Source organism: Rhea pennata, chromosome 3 (assembly GCF_028389875.1).
Source record: "Rhea pennata isolate bPtePen1 chromosome 3, bPtePen1.pri, whole genome shotgun sequence".
Classification (NCBI taxonomy): domain Eukaryota; kingdom Metazoa; phylum Chordata; class Aves; order Rheiformes; family Rheidae; genus Rhea; species Rhea pennata.
In genome coordinates, this window is record NC_084665.1 from 22,581,988 (window position 1) to 22,598,842 (window position 16,855).

Sequence of the window (16,855 nt, forward strand, 5' to 3'; positions counted from 1 at the left end):
CCACAGAAATGAAAGTCGAACCAGGCCTGCTGCACAATCTTAGAACACTTGCATGCTCTTTGATAACCATTATTCTTCTAATTCAACAAAGAGTCAATATTTTGTAATTTAATTATGCTCACACAAAGGTCTTTAATCTGCAACCGCACCCACAGGAGCAGAAAAGCACTACAAAGGGAACCAGATGTCCAATGTACTAGCAAATGTTCAACAAAACTGCCATGACCGTCTAATTAGTAAGTACTGTCCCAATAAGCAGTGCTTACAAGCATGAATCAAAACAAATTAACATAAGTACTAAAGGGAAAATAATGAAAACACAAGTTGTTTTTAGAATCTAACACTAAAAGCAGTGAATCAAATTAAATAAATGAAAAAAAGATTAATTTTTATTCTGGTTACAACTTTTCTAATGAACATAGGCATTTCTAATGAAAATTGCCATTTATTTTCATGAATTTAAACCAAAAATGAGTCGATATCTTCTGTGATTTCTTGAGCACTGGTAGTGTTCTCCACTGCAAATCACAATGCAGAAGGCTTTCACTCTCTGACCTTTAGCCTAAGAGGCATAAAGATGGCAAGATTTGGAATAAGAGAAGATAATTCTGAATGAGCTATTTCTTGCTTTCTTATTGCTTGTTCCTTTCTTCTGGCTGCCAGGGAAAATGGGGCTGGAGCGTATATGCTTTATCAGCATGAGAATTTGGAGAAGTTTAGACTGATCCAGGGTCGTGGTGCTGTGAATAGCTACAGCTACTTTTTAGTTATACACTGTGATAGCACAATGGTTTACAAAAGAAGTTTCTTGCAGTTTGTAGGACCCCCATTAACTAAAACTAGAAATATGTAGCCTTTGCTAGCAACTGCATATTAACTTAGAGAATAATTTACTTATAAACCCAAGAAGGACAAGAAACCTTTGTTCCCTAAATCTGCCAGCCTGGAGCCCAAGGAAATTTTGTTCAGCCCAGCTCCAAAAAGCATCTGTTACATTCAGCCCTGACTCTTCTTGAAAACTACTGCGTGAGGGAGCTTTAGGAGGAATAACAGAAGGCAGCGGCATCTGCATAGTCTCTCCTCTCCTGCTGCGATGCAAGGAATATAAAATGAGAAATGGCTGCAAAGAGCATGGCCATGGCTTACTGTTTCAGGTCTAAGACAGCAGGCTTTGAGAAAAGCTGTCTGTTCAGCCACACTGCAGGCACCTCTCAAAAAGCCTCCAGTAAGCAGCTTAACCAGCAGCTCCGTTTTATCCTCTGTATCAGGCACATATGTGCTTACCTAGGAGTCGCTAACTCCTTCTGTTATAAAACAGTGTGAATAAAGCCCTTCAGAAAAAAATCTGTTTACTGATTTTGTTACACACCAAACACTGCCTCTAGTGCAACAGAATGGTATTTGCTGTAGCCAGAGTACAGTAAATCTGAATTTCCCAGGAAACGTTTTTAACTTTGGAAAACTTCAAATCATTTCTGCTGAAATTCTCCACACCAGATCTTTTCCCAGGAAGAATTTCCTTAAAATGTGTCTGACAAAGTGGAAGATTTGTAGTGTCAAACCCATGGCAACTTGGGGCCAGTCTCTCTCTGTTCAGAAAGCAGGTAATAAGCTTGATAAAGCATTTGTCAGCTCAGAAACACCATATGACAAGTTTTCAAATGGAACAGATTTTATGGAAAAAGTAATGACATACCTGTGTTTAGGTGCACTGTACTATTGGAGATAATTCCTCCAGAGGCAAATCTTCTAGACTCTCTTTTGTAGCCACTGATCAGTCAGAGGTCTAAGAAAGGTGGTCTGCATGGATTTTAGTTGTTTCAGCTAAAGAAAAGACTGGCAATTTTGTAGGTCTTCAAATATGTGGATACTGCTGTAGTTTGGGAAAGCATAAAATACTGCTCTAAGGGGGATATTTAGGCTGGACGTAACAAAAATTTCCTTGTGGCAAAGATGGCAAAACACTGGCTGTGATTGCCTGCAAAGGTTTTTGTTTAGTCTTGTTAGCATTATTGAATACTTTTAATGACAGGCTTGGTGAAAGGGTGCCAAGGTGGTGCTAAATGCAGGTTGTTCTTCTCTCAGTGAAGGCATGGGGATTAAATGAGCACAGCAGGGCCATTTCAGATATTTTTTCAGCAATTCTGTCATAATTCCCAGAAGACAGAGGATGAGGGGATGACACTGCTGAATATGCAGTCATCCCATTTTCTTCATCTCCCAGCATGTCACATTGATTTTGGTAAGATGTGATAAAAATTATATTAATACCATTATATTACACACACAAATTAAATCCTTCCTTCCAAACACAGAATAAACAATACATTCAAAAGATTCCTCCACAGAGAGGATGGGAGGATAAAAGCATTGCTATTTCCTCTAATAATCTTCAAGGAAATCAGAGTTCAGTGAATCATACTCTATAAATGAGCTCAGTGAAATTAATGTAGGGGAGAATCTCAGGCAAATAATTGGTGGTGATAGAATTAAAAATAGGGTCATTAGTGATAGATGCCTTCTGGGGAGACAGCGCAGTAAGATAAGGCAGTGTGTTTCTGGGGCTTTTCCTACATAAGGAATCATAAATACATAAAAGCTAGGTAGGTTACTTTGTTCACTGTCCTGTCATATAGGAAAATTAATTGAAATATACCTTTTTCCTCCAGTCAAATGTTAAACTTTGGTGTCAGTGAATTCACCAAGGCAATAGAGTGATAGTTGGTCCAAGCAAATGTTCAGTCCAATGTTAACAAATACAGCCTAATTACATTACAGATTCTGTCTGTGTTTGTAGTTATGCTTCTCCAGATGAGTCCAGTTTCGGGCAGGCAGCTTTAGGATTTTGAATCGTCAGGGTAGAGCTGCATGTGGGCTGGGAAGGCAGGTAGGGACCGAAGGAGAGGTTTTGCTGGGCAGTGGTGCACTCTGCAGCACCAGGACAGATTTCAGACGAGATGACCTAGCAGCCATCAAGGGGAAGGATGGGACTCTCCAAAGTACAATGCATATTTAGATGTTTAGAAAGAAAACAAACGCAATGTTTGTATATCTTTACATTTGAAATAATTGCAAACAGGACACAAAGGTTCAGATTTGACTGGGTGTAAAACACTGGTATGCAGAGACATGTTATAGTGCTGGGACCCAACTTCCTAGGGACCAGCCTTGACAAACTAGAGGGCCTGCCTTGGGGAGAGCAGGTTATCCCTGCAGGAGGAGGAGATGCAGAACAAGGAGCATGGCTAACACGGCTGGAAATCTGCATTTTTCCCAGGAGATGGCACTAAAGGACAATTGCCTTTCAGCCAGCATCATTCAGCAGAGCAGAAACTTTGCCAAGGGCCAAACTGCTCTTAATGCAGTTTGCAGTGACATCTCTGCAAGTTGCTCCTTGTCATCAGAAGCAAAGCTTTAGTCTTAGCATCTATGGTTTTAGCTAGGCGTGGTGGAGGGTGAGGATATCTGTCTTTTATATCTCCATACAAAAGCTATTTTTAACCTTTCTCGTTACTCCTGCTTTATGACTGAATACCATCCACAGACATTTTAGTGCTTAATTGTCATCCTAGGGATTTTTTTCCCCCTATATGCAGCTGGAGCCTCCCCAGTTTCAGTTCATGACCATTGGCTCTTGCTATCCTGCTGTGCACCTCGGTAGAGAGCCTGGCTCCGCGTCGTTGGCAACCCCTTCTTACACACTGAAAAGTTGCTGAGAGGCCCCCAAACCTTCACTTCTCCACGCTAAGCAAGCCCAGAGCCCTGAGCCCTCCTCATGGCTGACGTGGGATTCAAGAAGGAGCACCACTCTCTCTGAGCTCAGGCTACACCCCAAAACAAGCCTGGAAGCCTGACAATACTTCCTATATGAAAAAGGAAGGGGAAAATTTCTTCCATCAATTTAATCTTCATTATCTACATGTTCATTAGGGTCTCTATACTGCTGCTTAAAATAAAAACAAACAAAAAAAAAATCCAGAGCACACTGTGTGTAGGTAACTGCAGAATCTTCTCACAGATTTTAGGACAAATTTCCTTCTTAGAAGAGCTGAAAAGGGACTTGGGATACAGAAAAAGAGAAAACTTCTTTTACAGCATCCCAGCCCAAAACCTACCCCTTTGCTGGTCTTCAGAGGACACAAAAGTCATTCACTTGTGAGATGAACGTTGGCCTGAGACTAGCAGAGTTTCGAAATGCCTAAGTGACGTGTCGTGGTGTGTTGCGGCCTTCCTCAGTTACGGCCCTTCAAAGCGAGCCGTGCAGTAAAACGCTTCCTTGTGACTAATTTTGCTGGACAAAAGACAATAGCTGCGAGTCCTCTGCTATTTCCGCAGCGCCTACGGTAAACTAGAGCAGCCATTAAATTGTTCTGGCAAGAACAGCAGAAACAGACTTTCTTCTGCTCAGTGACTCAGTGAACTGGGAAGAGGCAGGGATTTGATTTAAAATGACTTGCTAGGCTAAGTCAGGTGAGTGGAGGTCCTTTCTAAGAGGTATTTGGAAGAGCTGACTGCTTTCTACCACTCTTGCATGTATTCAGCTTCTTGAGCTTTTTAATGGTGCATTTACTGTAAACTACGGTGAAAGAGGGGTAGAAATATGAAGAAGCAGAGGGGAGAATGAGATACCGTAGTAGCACGCTCACAGAAAAATAAAAACCTGCCAGGCGAAGCAATGGGTAGAGGTGCAAAGCAAATGCCTGAAGGGAGAAATGCATTTCATTCAGCTCGAATGTCAAATCAAATCTTCCCCGTGTATCTGCTCGACTGCGATATACACAGCTTCCAACCTCTGTGGGTGAGAGGATCAACTGTCTATTTTGACCCGTTAAAAGGAACCCGGAAACACGGCTGCAGACAAGCTCATTTCGGAAAGCAGCCTGCCTTTGCCCATTAGGTGAAAGCTCTCCCTGCCTGGGGGCCTCCTCCAAAGCCAGCCTCACTAGGAGCACACGAAGCCCATGCCAAAGCTGAGGGCTAATCCCCGGCTGCCCTCGTGATTTGGCGTGCCACCAGGGCTGTCCAGGAGAGCCGAGCCCCCCGCCGTGCTACTCGGGTCCTGTTCTCATGACAGCACTTGGATGGCGCTGCAGAACCTGCCCTGCCCTGCCTCTTCGGCTCGTGCCTACGTCAGACGCCGCAGTGCCAGGGATGCTCTTGCAGCCAACAGCAGCTACGGCCCTCTGCCCTCCAACCCCGCTGAAAAATGAACCTCATGCCCCTGTGTCCGGTCTCCTTTTTTTTTTTCTTGCTGTTTGAGCTGGGCTTGTGAAGAGAATAGCAAAGCCAAGGTTTGCTTCGCAAATCACAAGCTGAGGAATGAAGAATTGCTTCTATTAAGAAGTCCTGATAAGCAGCAGTAACTGTCAGCCTCAGCAAGAAATAAATCATTTGTTCTGAGGAAGGAGAATAGTCCTGCATGAATCACCAGCTGTTTTATAACAGCACAGGTTACTTGCTTACTTTTTTTCTCCCTCTTCTCTCTTTGATTTTGGTCCATTTTAGAAACACTTTAAGCACAAGTCAGTCTTGCCAATAGGTATTAAGCTTTTCTTTTCTCAAACTCGCTGCTAAAAAATTCCATTTATAGATCTTTCTTGTCCTGTACTGATGGTAACAAAGTTATTCCCTTGAAGTTGCACCAGGGGAGCAGAGAGCACAGGTCAGCAGACAAAAATCAGTAGTCATCATTGTGCTGAATAGTTTACAAGCTAAAGTTCATGTTTACCTTTGTGGAAAGTCCATGCACTGAAGTCCTGCATGTTGCTATGAGAGGGAACAGTCTTCCTCTTCAGAGGACACGTGGAAGGGTAGACACGTATTTAATGAAAACCAGAGACATACATTCCGCTTGCAATGTTTTAGACATTCAGAAAAGTATTAATACTTCAGAAGACAAAACACAGCAGTGCAATAAAATTTCAGGTTGATCCCAAAATATTCAGGGACTGATGTGATGTGTGTTGGAGGACAGCTCTCTTCTCATTGCAGAGGACACCGCAGCAGTGCACTGCCTCCAGCGTGCTGGTGGGGCCAGTAAGAGGGACAGAAATATGTCTGTAACCCCCAGGGCCTCTAGAGACAGAGAAGCTCAAGAAAGTTAAAGAGAAACAACTAAAGGCATGAAACTAAGGCACCAAATCCCTTTGGGGATATGCCTATACTCAACTCAAGCAGCTTTAGATCTCTCTAACTTAATCCTCTCTTGTCTAATCTCTATACCTTGATTTTCCTGAGCTTTTCCATATAGTCTTTGCTGTTTCACATCCTTCTAGAAGAGGGCTGAGGCCACGGACAGAACAACACTGGGAAGTTTATACTGCAACTTCCCCCCTGCGCCTGGGTCACAGCTGAGAAATTCCTTCTTGTTTGTGCGCTCACTCGCGCGTGTAGGTAGTCACAACACATGGCTCGTGTTACTTTTATTTACAGTCCAGTTAGAAGAGAATATAAAAATGCATCTTTATTTCTTTTGCTACATTTAAAAGAAATACAGTCTGGCTTGCTAAGACAGGCAATTCTCCTTCATTCAAAAAAAAAAAAAAAAAAAAAAAAAAAGGCAAAGAAAGCACATGAAGAGCATTTTTTTTCCAGAACACAACTCAAGTCCTTGATTACACAAATATTATCAAGAGTAGAAAGATCTATGAAACAGAGAAGTGCTAGCAGGGAAATCATTTACTCAGAAGATTGACAGAAAAATCAAAACATAGAAGGCCCATAAAAATGCTTGCTTATGTCATCAATAAAAGTTATAATTACATTGCTTGAGGTGCGACACTGAAACTGCTCCATCCGCATCCCTCAGCTGAGCCATGTAATACTGACATTCTCTAGCTACAGCTTTCACATAAGGAAATGAAGATGGAGCTAGCAGATTATTTGTCCCCATTATTACACAAATTACAAATTGCTCTGCATGAACAATATCTGTAGTTTTTCAGGTGCAGCTGGTAATCTTTTTTTTTTTTTTTTTTTTTCCTCCAGCAAACACGAGAGTATTTGTTGTTCTTAAAGCCCCAGCTTCCAGAATCAGGAAAATTGGATATAAACTCAGTTCTCAGTAAAAAAAATATACATAAGATTTCACAGCAGCAGAAGAAAGCTTGAAAATATTGATTAGTGTGAACTCTTAATGCCCAGGAGACAAACTGGAAGGCGAAAACATTTCTTTTTTCTTAAAGATCTTATGATTTTTACAACAGGCTTAAGATTGGAAGGACTCGTGATTTTCGGTGTTTGAGATGAACGACAGAGGGACAGCAAAGCCCACGCTGTTTCAGACCACAGTCCATTGATATCCAGGCACATTTTTAAGCATATGGATCATTTCAGCCACCTCGGGGAAAAGCACAACCAAACAAAACACACAAACTGAAGCCGCCTTTTCCTGATCTCTCGCTATTTGTTTCCTTCACTACTTCAACAGCCCCTCTTTCAAGGCAGACTCAGATGCCCTCCACCTCCCTCCCCAGCCACCCCTCTTCTACTCTCACACGTTTCTCTCTCCCTCATCTACTTGCTTTTCCATCTGTCCTTGGCTCCCTTTCACAAGGCTTTAGAAACCCAAACCATGCCTAATAACACACTTCAGTCCAATTAGTCTAAGTCGCGTGTTCTTTGACCCGATCCGATTTTAATGGTTGTAAAGCGCCAGAGTTTTTTGCAGGGAAGAGCGCTCAGTCCGGGGTAAGGGGGGAGCAGGCCACCGGCGACGCTGCCTTTGGTTTCTCAGCAAGCGAACGATTCAGCTCCAAGAGAGCGCAGCGCTCCGCGAAGGCTGATCTCCTGTGCCCCGGGACGAGCAGAGCCGCGCTAGCTAGCGGACGAGCGATGCCACTTGAGCCGCCACTCCGAAGGGGGAGGAATAGGCCGTGGCTAATCCTTGCAGGCCGACCACCAAGTAGCGACATCCCTTCCGCAGAGCTTTGCCCACGTTCTGGTGGGGGGGGGGGGGAAGAGAAACGACAGGTAACAGAAAACATCCGCAAAGAAAATAGCTCTGGCAGCCCCTTCTCTAGCCCGCTGGGAAATGGTCTTCTCCCCTATCTAGCTAGGGCTTGTGCACATGAACAAAAATTTTGCCATCTATTTTTACACACATAGAAACGCACACCCACAGAGTTTATTTAAACCAACAGGCCCCAATTCCACTGAAAGTTTGGTGCTTTTTTGTGGGTTTTATTCAAAAAAAAAAAAAAAAAAAAAACACGCTAGTTGAAATTCACACTTTAGTTTGTACCAGCGTATTTCCCACAAACACACGTTCTAAGTATGTTATCAACACTTAAAAGTAAAGAAGCTGTTAAAACTGGAGTTGAACAAGAAGGCAATAGATCACAAAATATTTTCATGGAAATGTCATTCCTTTTTGCCAAAAATGAGCATATTTTGACCTGTTTTTATGCCTGTACATATTTAAGAATTTGTGTACCACACTTGAGATAACTTGCCACATATTACTTAAAATAAAAACCTGAATCTAATTTTAATTTCATTCTTGATAGCCTTTCTAAATGGTCGCTTTCCACTAGAGAATTAATCCATTTTGACTCAGTCTGGGGAAAAATTAGAGATGAAGATTACTTCATGGTCACCTGGGACTAGATCAAGGTTGCCTATTCTAATATGGCAAACACTGAAACACAGGATATATTTTTAAATATAAGGATGTCAGTGAAATCCGATCAGTAGCTATTACATCCCTAGAGTTTTTTGAAGCTGGATTACAACTGTGCTGCCATATGAAGTAAGTGTTCTCTATTCCTCCCTTCTATATCAAACACACTCATGTTTGGGAGACGGTTCATTACTACGCTGTCATACACAGAGTCTATGTATTTCAGAAGTAAGCACCTTCCCCAGCCTAACTGCATTTTTTGGATGTCAGACATAGCTATCATCTCTTTTACCAAAATCACTGTTTTTTAAAAATACGATGGAAAGTTGGGTCTCACACGGACATTTGTAATTTCTCGGGTAGGAAAAGATTCCAGATACTATGCAGATTTTTCCCACTAACGAAGAAAACATACTTTTTTTCTCAACAAATAACACCAGACCCGTCCGAGATCGCTTTTGCCGAAGTCACACGGAGAAAGAGGAGCAACGCGATTCCTGTTAATCGCACTTTCGGGGCGAAACGCACTCACCCTCCCCAGAGTAACCCCAGCCCCCGGATTCCAAGTTCAGCTGTTTTCCACACGGGAAAGTGAAAGAGCCGCTTGGATCCGAAAGCCAGGAACGCACGGAAGAACACACTGCTTCGTCTTCTCCTACCAGCGAGGGTAGCGAGAGAGCAGCAGCTCCCCGGGGCAGCTAGGAAGTGCGAGCTCCTAAGCCCGTCCGTCGGGGCACTCCGTCCGCGTGTCTTCCCGAGGGGAAGGGGGGCAGCGCCGGGGCCGGGGCCGCCGCCGCGCTCTCACCTTGCCGTACTTGCTCAGCCGCCCGCGCCGGGGCCGCTTGGCGGCGGCGGCGGGCGGCGGCCGCAGCGGCTCGTAGCGCTCGGGCAGCAGGGCGAAGCGCACCGCCCGCCCCGCCGCGCCGGCCCCCGACGGCGCGGCCCCCCCGGCCGCCGCCGCCGCCGCCTCCTCCTCCTCCTCGCCCCGCAGGATGGCCACCCGCTCCTCGGCCGCCCCGCCGCGGGCACGCCGGCCCCTCGCCGCGGCGGCCAGGCGCGCCCCCACGGCCATGGCGGTGCCGCGCCAGCGCCGCCGCCTCTTCCTCCTCTTCCTCCTCTTCCTCCGCGGCGCGGGCGCGGCCGCCCCTCAGGTGTGGCCGCAGCGGGGCAGCGGCGCGGTGCCGCCCCGCGGGGGCTGGCGGAGCGGGGGCTCCCTCCCCCGGCGCCCGCAGCAGCGGCAGCAGGAGGAGGAGGAGGGGGGGGGGGGGGAGGAAGGCACCACAGCGTCCCGCCCGCGGCCGCCCCCCGCTGCTGCTCTGCCGCCCGCCGAGCGCCCCGGAGCAGCTGCTGCTCCCGGTCCGACGGCCCCGCCGGCGCGGAGCTCTGGCCCTGCGACCGCGTATTTCTGACAAGCAGCTGCAGTAAGAAGGGGACTAGACTAATCCGGTAACGAGGATTTCTCTAAACGACGAGCGAAGCCTCCAGCCCGCGCCTGCCCCTTTCCAAGGCGCAGTTCATATTCAGCAAGTAAATCCTGCACCTAGTGTAGCGCTGTTTTCTCACAGCCACAGCTCGAAGCAGCTGCGTAACGGAGAAGCAGGAAGTCAGTCACCTAAAAGGTGGGAATAAAAGCCTAAGTCAGGTCTGTCATGGGGGAAAAAGGACTCTGTCCTTTCCCCTATTTTATATCAAAAGGCACCACCCATCCTGCTTGCATGGTCTTGGCTGAAGTGGAGACCTAAACCCAGGAAAGGACTTCAGCTCCTGAGCAATAGTCATGGATGGAATGAGACCAGCTGCGGCCCTTACAGCAGCGCTGCCTTTCCAGAGAGCTGACCGTCTCCTCCGCCTCCCCGGGCCTGCGGCTGGACCTACGCTGGTGCGAGGTGCCAGGACAGGGGACCTCAACAGACAAGATGATGCAAAGGAGCACCACAGATCCAGTTTTAAGTATCTATTTCAACAGCATTCACTCAGTAAAAAGCTTGAAACAGCAGCATAGCAGATTAATTAAAGTTTGCATGCTAAAGTTGCTGCGTTCCTGTAGCTTTGAATGTGCTACCATCTTCTAACTCGCTAAGAGTGAAGCGACGATTGATGCTGATGAAGTAGCAACATTAAGAAACAGAATATCAATAAGCAACTGTTGAATGAGATCTTTCATCTTACTAACCTCATGCTACCTTCAGAGACTTTCTTTTTTTTCTTTTTTTTTTTTTTTAAGCACTAAGTAACTTTCTGGATCTCTGAAGAGTACTTGCCTCTATATTTTTATTTAAATACCCCTTACTGAAAAGACACTTCTCCCCATCCTAGAAGTGCAAGGACATTGACCATGCCTTTCATCACCCAATGGATTTTCACAGGATGAGTTTGTTTCATTTTCCCAAATTCAGCTACCAAAAACTAAGAGCATATGTATCCTGATTGCAACCAGGGAAGCATAACAGCATGTTCTCTCAGATTACAAGGTCCAAGGTTCGTTTTAAGTGTATGATATCACTTATCAAAGTTCCCATGCATAACAGCTCTCTCCATTTCACCATCATAATTAAGTGGCGTTAATGATGACATTTCATTCTTGAGTACATTTTTCATCCACAGAAGCAGAAATGAACATTTAGTCTGCTCATTGTCCTGAATAGTTTTTTAATGCACTATACAAGACTGAAAAAGGAGCTGCTTGGTTTGGAAATGTTTACATGCCTTAAAAAATAAAGCATATAAAAAAACAAAACAAAAACAAACTCCAAAACAGTCCCAAACCAAAACACCAAACCACATTCTTTAGCTTTCCAAAGGGGGGGGGGGGGGGGAGGGGAAACGCAGCCAAGTAATTACAGTCAAGTATGTAAGACAGCTTCAGATCCGAGACATCTTTATCCCTTCCTGGTATTGCAGAATATGATGTGGCATTTAGCCGTCTTTCGGATTTCTCAAGTTAAAGCTACACTGATCCCCTCCCACATGAAAGTCGAGCTGCATTTCGGATACAAATGTTCTTATCCCACTCTTCCGAAGTGCATCTCAGACGTAACAGCTACATAACAGAGCAGCTGCGGAGTGACTCAAAAACAGGCACCGAGGATTCAGTATGCAGCGTCTTACTGATTTCCATACTAAGTACGTTCAGCTTGCCAATAAAACTAGCAGTTCTGAAAATTCATTCTTGGATCTTCCCATCTTATTCTTGCTAGTATCGGTGAATTTTCAAAGCAAACGTTCGGGTACAGCAGGGCTACAACTCACGCGCTCCGACTGCGCCCTTACCGACGCGTTTTGTGTACTTCTAGAGAGTCTAATTTGGTTCACAACTTACCTAGTATCTTCCAGTAGGGCCAAAGGAAGGAGCGCCCCACGATTTGGGAATCATTGCGATTTCACACTGCTGGCAGTTTCAGGAAATTGTGTTACTTGCAAACCACCCACTTCCCACAGAGAAATACGGAAATCCCCATATGCCAATTTAACATTTCATGGGAGAATTGAACCAAAACTCGTAACCTCTGTCATCTTGAAATGATGTCTATGTTTTATGAAACATTAATACAGACTCATCTCCAGTTACATAAAATGGTCAGAAATGGTAACAATCTAGGGCAGAGTAAGCCATGTAAAAATATAACATATAATGCAGGAAACTCTCACAAGTATTTAATCCACTGTCTCACAGCATGACCTATATTTTTTACACAGAACTTTCCAAGAAGGCAAAGCATTTTGTTTCATTACTAAATTCATACATGATCTTAGATTAACGCCATTGCTGTTACATTCTAGTGGTGCATTTTCAAGGACAAATGAACATTCATGGATTAATTCAGCAGATACACAAATCCTTCCTGAGACTGATTTTTGGTGAATTTCTGGAATATTTTCTGGACATCTATTTCCATGAAGTGCTAAAACCACTGGTATTTTCTAGACAGCGTAGGACCTACAACTGATGCAATGAAAATTTTGAATTCACACTAGGTAGAATATGAAGTCTTTACACTAAAAAAACCCAAAACAAACAAACAAACAAAAAACAAACAAGAAAAACACCCCCCCCACACACACAACCCACCAACAACCCCACATCCCTAAAACAACTAAACAAAAACTTCAGACATAACACATACCTGCAATTAGACACATCTAGGCTGCTCCTCTACCTGCAATAATTATTGCACATTTATAAAGGGCAAACAACGAGTATTTTAGTATGAGAACTGTTCAAGTAAGTTTTAATAGAGTGCACCAGTGAATCAAGATGACTTGCATCAGATTTTGTTTCAATGAACATCAGATTAAAAAAAAAAGGGGGGGGGAGGGCTACAGTTCTTTCTTTCCAAACACCACCCTTTTTCTAAGGCAACAATACACGTCCATGTCAGAACAGAACTGTTACAGAAGAAAGCTACATCACAGTACAGCATGTAAAGTCCGTCTCTGTCAAAAAACCATCATTGAATGGCACATAAACTACACTTACAGCCTTCTAACTTAGGGTTACAGAGTTTACCACAGCTTTTTTTTTATTTTTATTTTTTAAAGTGACAATTTCTTAACGAACTTTCTATTCTTCACAAGTGTGCAGATGGGGCCCATATGTTGATATTACAGTAATTACGACATTAAATAACATTGCACAACCAACCTCTATGGTTAATTCAGTACAAAATAACAAGTATTAAAATGTACCAGTACTAGTGGTTTTACATAGTTTATAATCATTAATTATGAAGGGGGGAGGAAAGTGTTTTTTTTTTTTTTTTTTTCTTTTCTGTAAGCAAATGCCTAATTACAAAGCTGCACATTACAGGCATAATGATGTGGAATAAATACAAGAAATCTGATAAAATATTAAACACAAACAGGTTACATGGGAACAAACTGTACAACCACGAAAGCATAAATCAACAATTTATCATTATAAACAATGTATGTTTAGCTGTAAAATATTATGTGGAATTGCATGTACTCTTTGGGGGCACATATTCCAAAAGCCAAGCTAATTCCTGAGGTGGTGTTATTACTTTATACAATTGGTCAACACTTCAGATTATCTTGTGCTATTAAACAGTCCCAATATTAATATAGTTCCATAAAATGGAATTTATAATATTCTGAAGGCAGCAAACAAGTGATATTTTACACCATGATATTCAAATGAAATAATTTACGGTTATCCATTTTGGTGCTACATTTGTTAACAGGCCAGGGAGTAAGCACTATAATCGGCAGACAAAACATTACTAATGCCTGGTTTCTGTTCCCCCACAGCTCTGAGCTGGCCCAAGGCAAAACGAAGTTTTTAAACTGTAAGTGCCAACACTGTAAACATGTTTGTATTTTTCAACTAAACACTGTCCAATAACACGGTTTAAGAGCCAAAGATAAGCAGGAACAGTCTTGTGTAGAACAAAAGCCGATTTATTCATCGACTTTTGCTTCAAATCATGAACAATTTTTAAATAATTAAAAATGGTCATGCTACAGTTGTGAAAATTATTTTTGTGCATTTGACTCAGGACACAGTTTTTAAAAAAATGCATGATAGAGGTAAGACTTATAAAAACCACCAAAAATGTTAAGTGATAGGGAAGAACTTTTCCAACTCAAAGCATCAAACATACATTTCTGTGCAGAAATCTAGACAACTATACAAGATCTGTATTTAAGCAGTCATCTTTTATTATACAACTCTATGAACATAAAATGAACAGAATGCTCTATATACTTACCTGTACATGTGAACATAACTTCTTTAGCTACAGTTATTTAATATAGGTTATACTGGATTTAACTTTACAATTCTGAATAACTATGTATAACCTTATTGCAATAAGGGCAATTTCTACATGGGGAGCTTCACAGGCCAATCACATTAGGCGTAACCAGTACATTCAAAGTGTAGATCATGTATGAATCTTCCCTGATCCCAAGAAATGTAGTTTCTCTTTACAGCTTAAGCTCATTTGCTATCTTGGATGCAATGTTCTTAAATGCAATAGAGGTCCCGGATATTCTCTTAAAACGAACTCCATTGAGTGACAACCGTGGCAGTTTGCAGACTTCCATCTCCCACTGAACAAGGCTATCTTGTCGTGCATCACCGTGAACGCAGAAGAGCAAAAACCGCTCTTTCTGTTCATAATCACAGTTATTAGCGTCTAACACTTTTCGGATCTCTCTCATCATGTCGTTTGGGTCCATAGAACTAGTGGTTTTCATACTCCACGTGAACCTCAAGGAGCGTGGCTTCGAATCTTTGCTATCCTCCTTTTCTCTTTCTTTTGGCTCTCCAGAAGCACTCCTAGAAGAAGTAGTGACATACAGAGCGGTCAAAAATAGAAGCACTAAAATCAAGAGCTAGAAGAGAAATACAGTTCTTGAACAGGGGTTTCTAAACCGCAAACGACACACCACTAGCCATAAGCTAAGCCAAAGCATTAAATGGATACTTATGGAAAAGCTGTGTGCCATCTTCTGCACTTGTGCAATTGGGCACAGCACAGGTTGCTGCTGCCAGATGCTGCTGCAGTTACTGGTCATGAAACAAAAGCCAGTGAAGTTTGGAAACCCCCGCTCTAAAACATTCTGATGATCACATATGCAATGGTAAGTACAGACACACATCGCACTGCTCCAAAGAAAGTGGAATCTATGTAAAAGCATGACTGAAGTTCCGCTGATTTCATGATCTGGAGCATGCCATACATCAACAAAACTGAAGTTGAGCGATATAGTCCCAAAGCATAAATTATACTGTAAAAGCAGCAAAGGAAGGAACCTCACCCTGCTCTTCACAAGCCTTCAGTTAATTCCTCTCCTTCCCCCACCCCATTTATTATATATTTTGACGGCTCTCTGTGTAAAAGAGACCTTCTAACAACATGGCTTGTTCTAACTGATGAAGCCGAATTTTGCACCGCGATTACCTAGGTGATAAATAGCTTGTTTGTCTACCTGTCAAACACACAGCCAACAGATTCTTCACAGAAGAACAGTGACATGTAGCCACCAAATATTTTAGCTGATAAATTGACTTGGACAAAACCCCAAGTAATTTCCAATGTATGTCAGTGCTATAAAGCTTCTTTACAAACCAGATTGCTTATTTCTTTCTACAAAGTATTCTAAGCAACAGCATTAATTATTTTAGAATTTAAAGTAATTCCTTAGCCAACAGTTTGTCTTCCTGTCCCAAGTACTTGAGATGCCTGATGCCTCCCCCTCTGGGGGAAGTGATGGTGGGGGGAAGGTGCCATTTTAATTTTGGTATAGTCTATATACATGGTCACTATTCAGAGAGGAGCCAAAACAAGCATTTCAAATTTAAATTTCATTGTGATCTCCAGAGAATTACATCAATATTAAGGGATAGAGCATGACAAGGTTAAGATCTCAAACAACTTTTAGCCTAAAACAGACAATGCAGAATGGTAAAAAGTAGAGTAAGATAGAGAACGAAAGCAAGAGCTGAAAGTAACTTCACATTTAATTTTATTTGAAGATTTGATTAACCTCTTTTCTCTTCCCAATTCAAGAATTCAACTTTGGATAGAAAAGGGCTAATGCAGATAACAGGCACTGTGTATTAAACAACATATCCCGTTTAGAAATGTCCTGCTTTTTAAAATAAAGATTTACTGGCTCTGTTTTGAAAATTGGGTCAATACTTTCTGTAACAGACTGGTGTAGAATGCAATAGACTACAGTGTGTGTGCACTGCGTGTTCACCAGGTAGCACAAGAAGTTACGCTCTGTACTAAGCATAGACCCCCCCCAAAAAAATCCAAATTTTAAAATACGCCAAAAAGAGCGGATATACTAAAAAATGAGCACTTACAGTGCTTTTTGCTTATAAAACATTTGTGCATAGTGGTTGCCATACAAAGTCAGCATTTAGCAGTCATCACCCTTTCTGTCTGAATGTCACTTATTTTCTTTTTCTCGGCGCAAAGTAACATTCATTTCTCAGATACTACAGGGTGTCCACTTGTGGCAAACCGCAGCTTTAGTAATGAATGCAATTTGTGACCACAGTAAAAATTTTATACATAAACACATATACATATGTATTACATATGTACATATACAAAATTTTACACACCCAGACACACAAAGTATGTTACATTTTCACTGAAGCCTAAAGTAAATAATATAAATATTTATAAGCCAAAACATGGTTTTAAAGAAGTGCCTAAATTATTGGTTTAATCCTACGTGGGCATTATTATTCACAGG

General features: G+C 42.6%; 2 protein-coding genes across 9 annotated transcripts in view; both read right to left on the minus strand.

Annotated features, from left to right (window-relative positions):
• Positions 1-6,936: 6,936 nt before the first annotated feature.
• C3H1orf115 (chromosome 3 C1orf115 homolog) lies at positions 6,937-9,799 on the minus strand. The gene is made up of 2 exons (XM_062573560.1): positions 9,426-9,799; positions 6,937-7,939 (listed from the first exon to the last, which is right to left on the minus strand). Exons 1-2 carry the CDS (start codon positions 9,690-9,692, stop codon positions 7,820-7,822), a joined length of 387 nt encoding a protein of 128 aa, XP_062429544.1. The 5' UTR covers positions 9,693-9,799; the 3' UTR covers positions 6,937-7,819.
• Positions 9,800-12,132: 2,333 nt separating this feature from the next.
• Positions 12,133-16,855, minus strand: part of MARK1 (microtubule affinity regulating kinase 1) — a 64,988-nt gene continuing 60,265 nt past the window's right edge. For all 8 annotated transcript variants that reach the window (XM_062571786.1, XM_062571783.1, XM_062571785.1 and 5 more), the window contains one exon: positions 12,133-14,921. In XM_062571786.1, coding sequence (XP_062427770.1) covers positions 14,567-14,921 — 355 coding nt within the window. In that variant the 3' untranslated portion in view covers positions 12,133-14,566. The remainder of the gene's footprint in view (positions 14,922-16,855) is intronic.

Excerpts from the sequence above, each read along its gene's own strand:
- C3H1orf115 (XM_062573560.1), bottom strand. The coding sequence starts at position 9,692 with ATGGCCGTGGGGGCGCGCCTGGCCGCCGCGGCGAGGGGCCGGCGTGCC. Across the intron at positions 7,940-9,425 it reads GGCTGAGCAAGTACGGCAAG|AACGTGGGCAAAGCTCTGCG; the intron begins GTGAGAGCGCGG and ends CCCCCCCACCAG.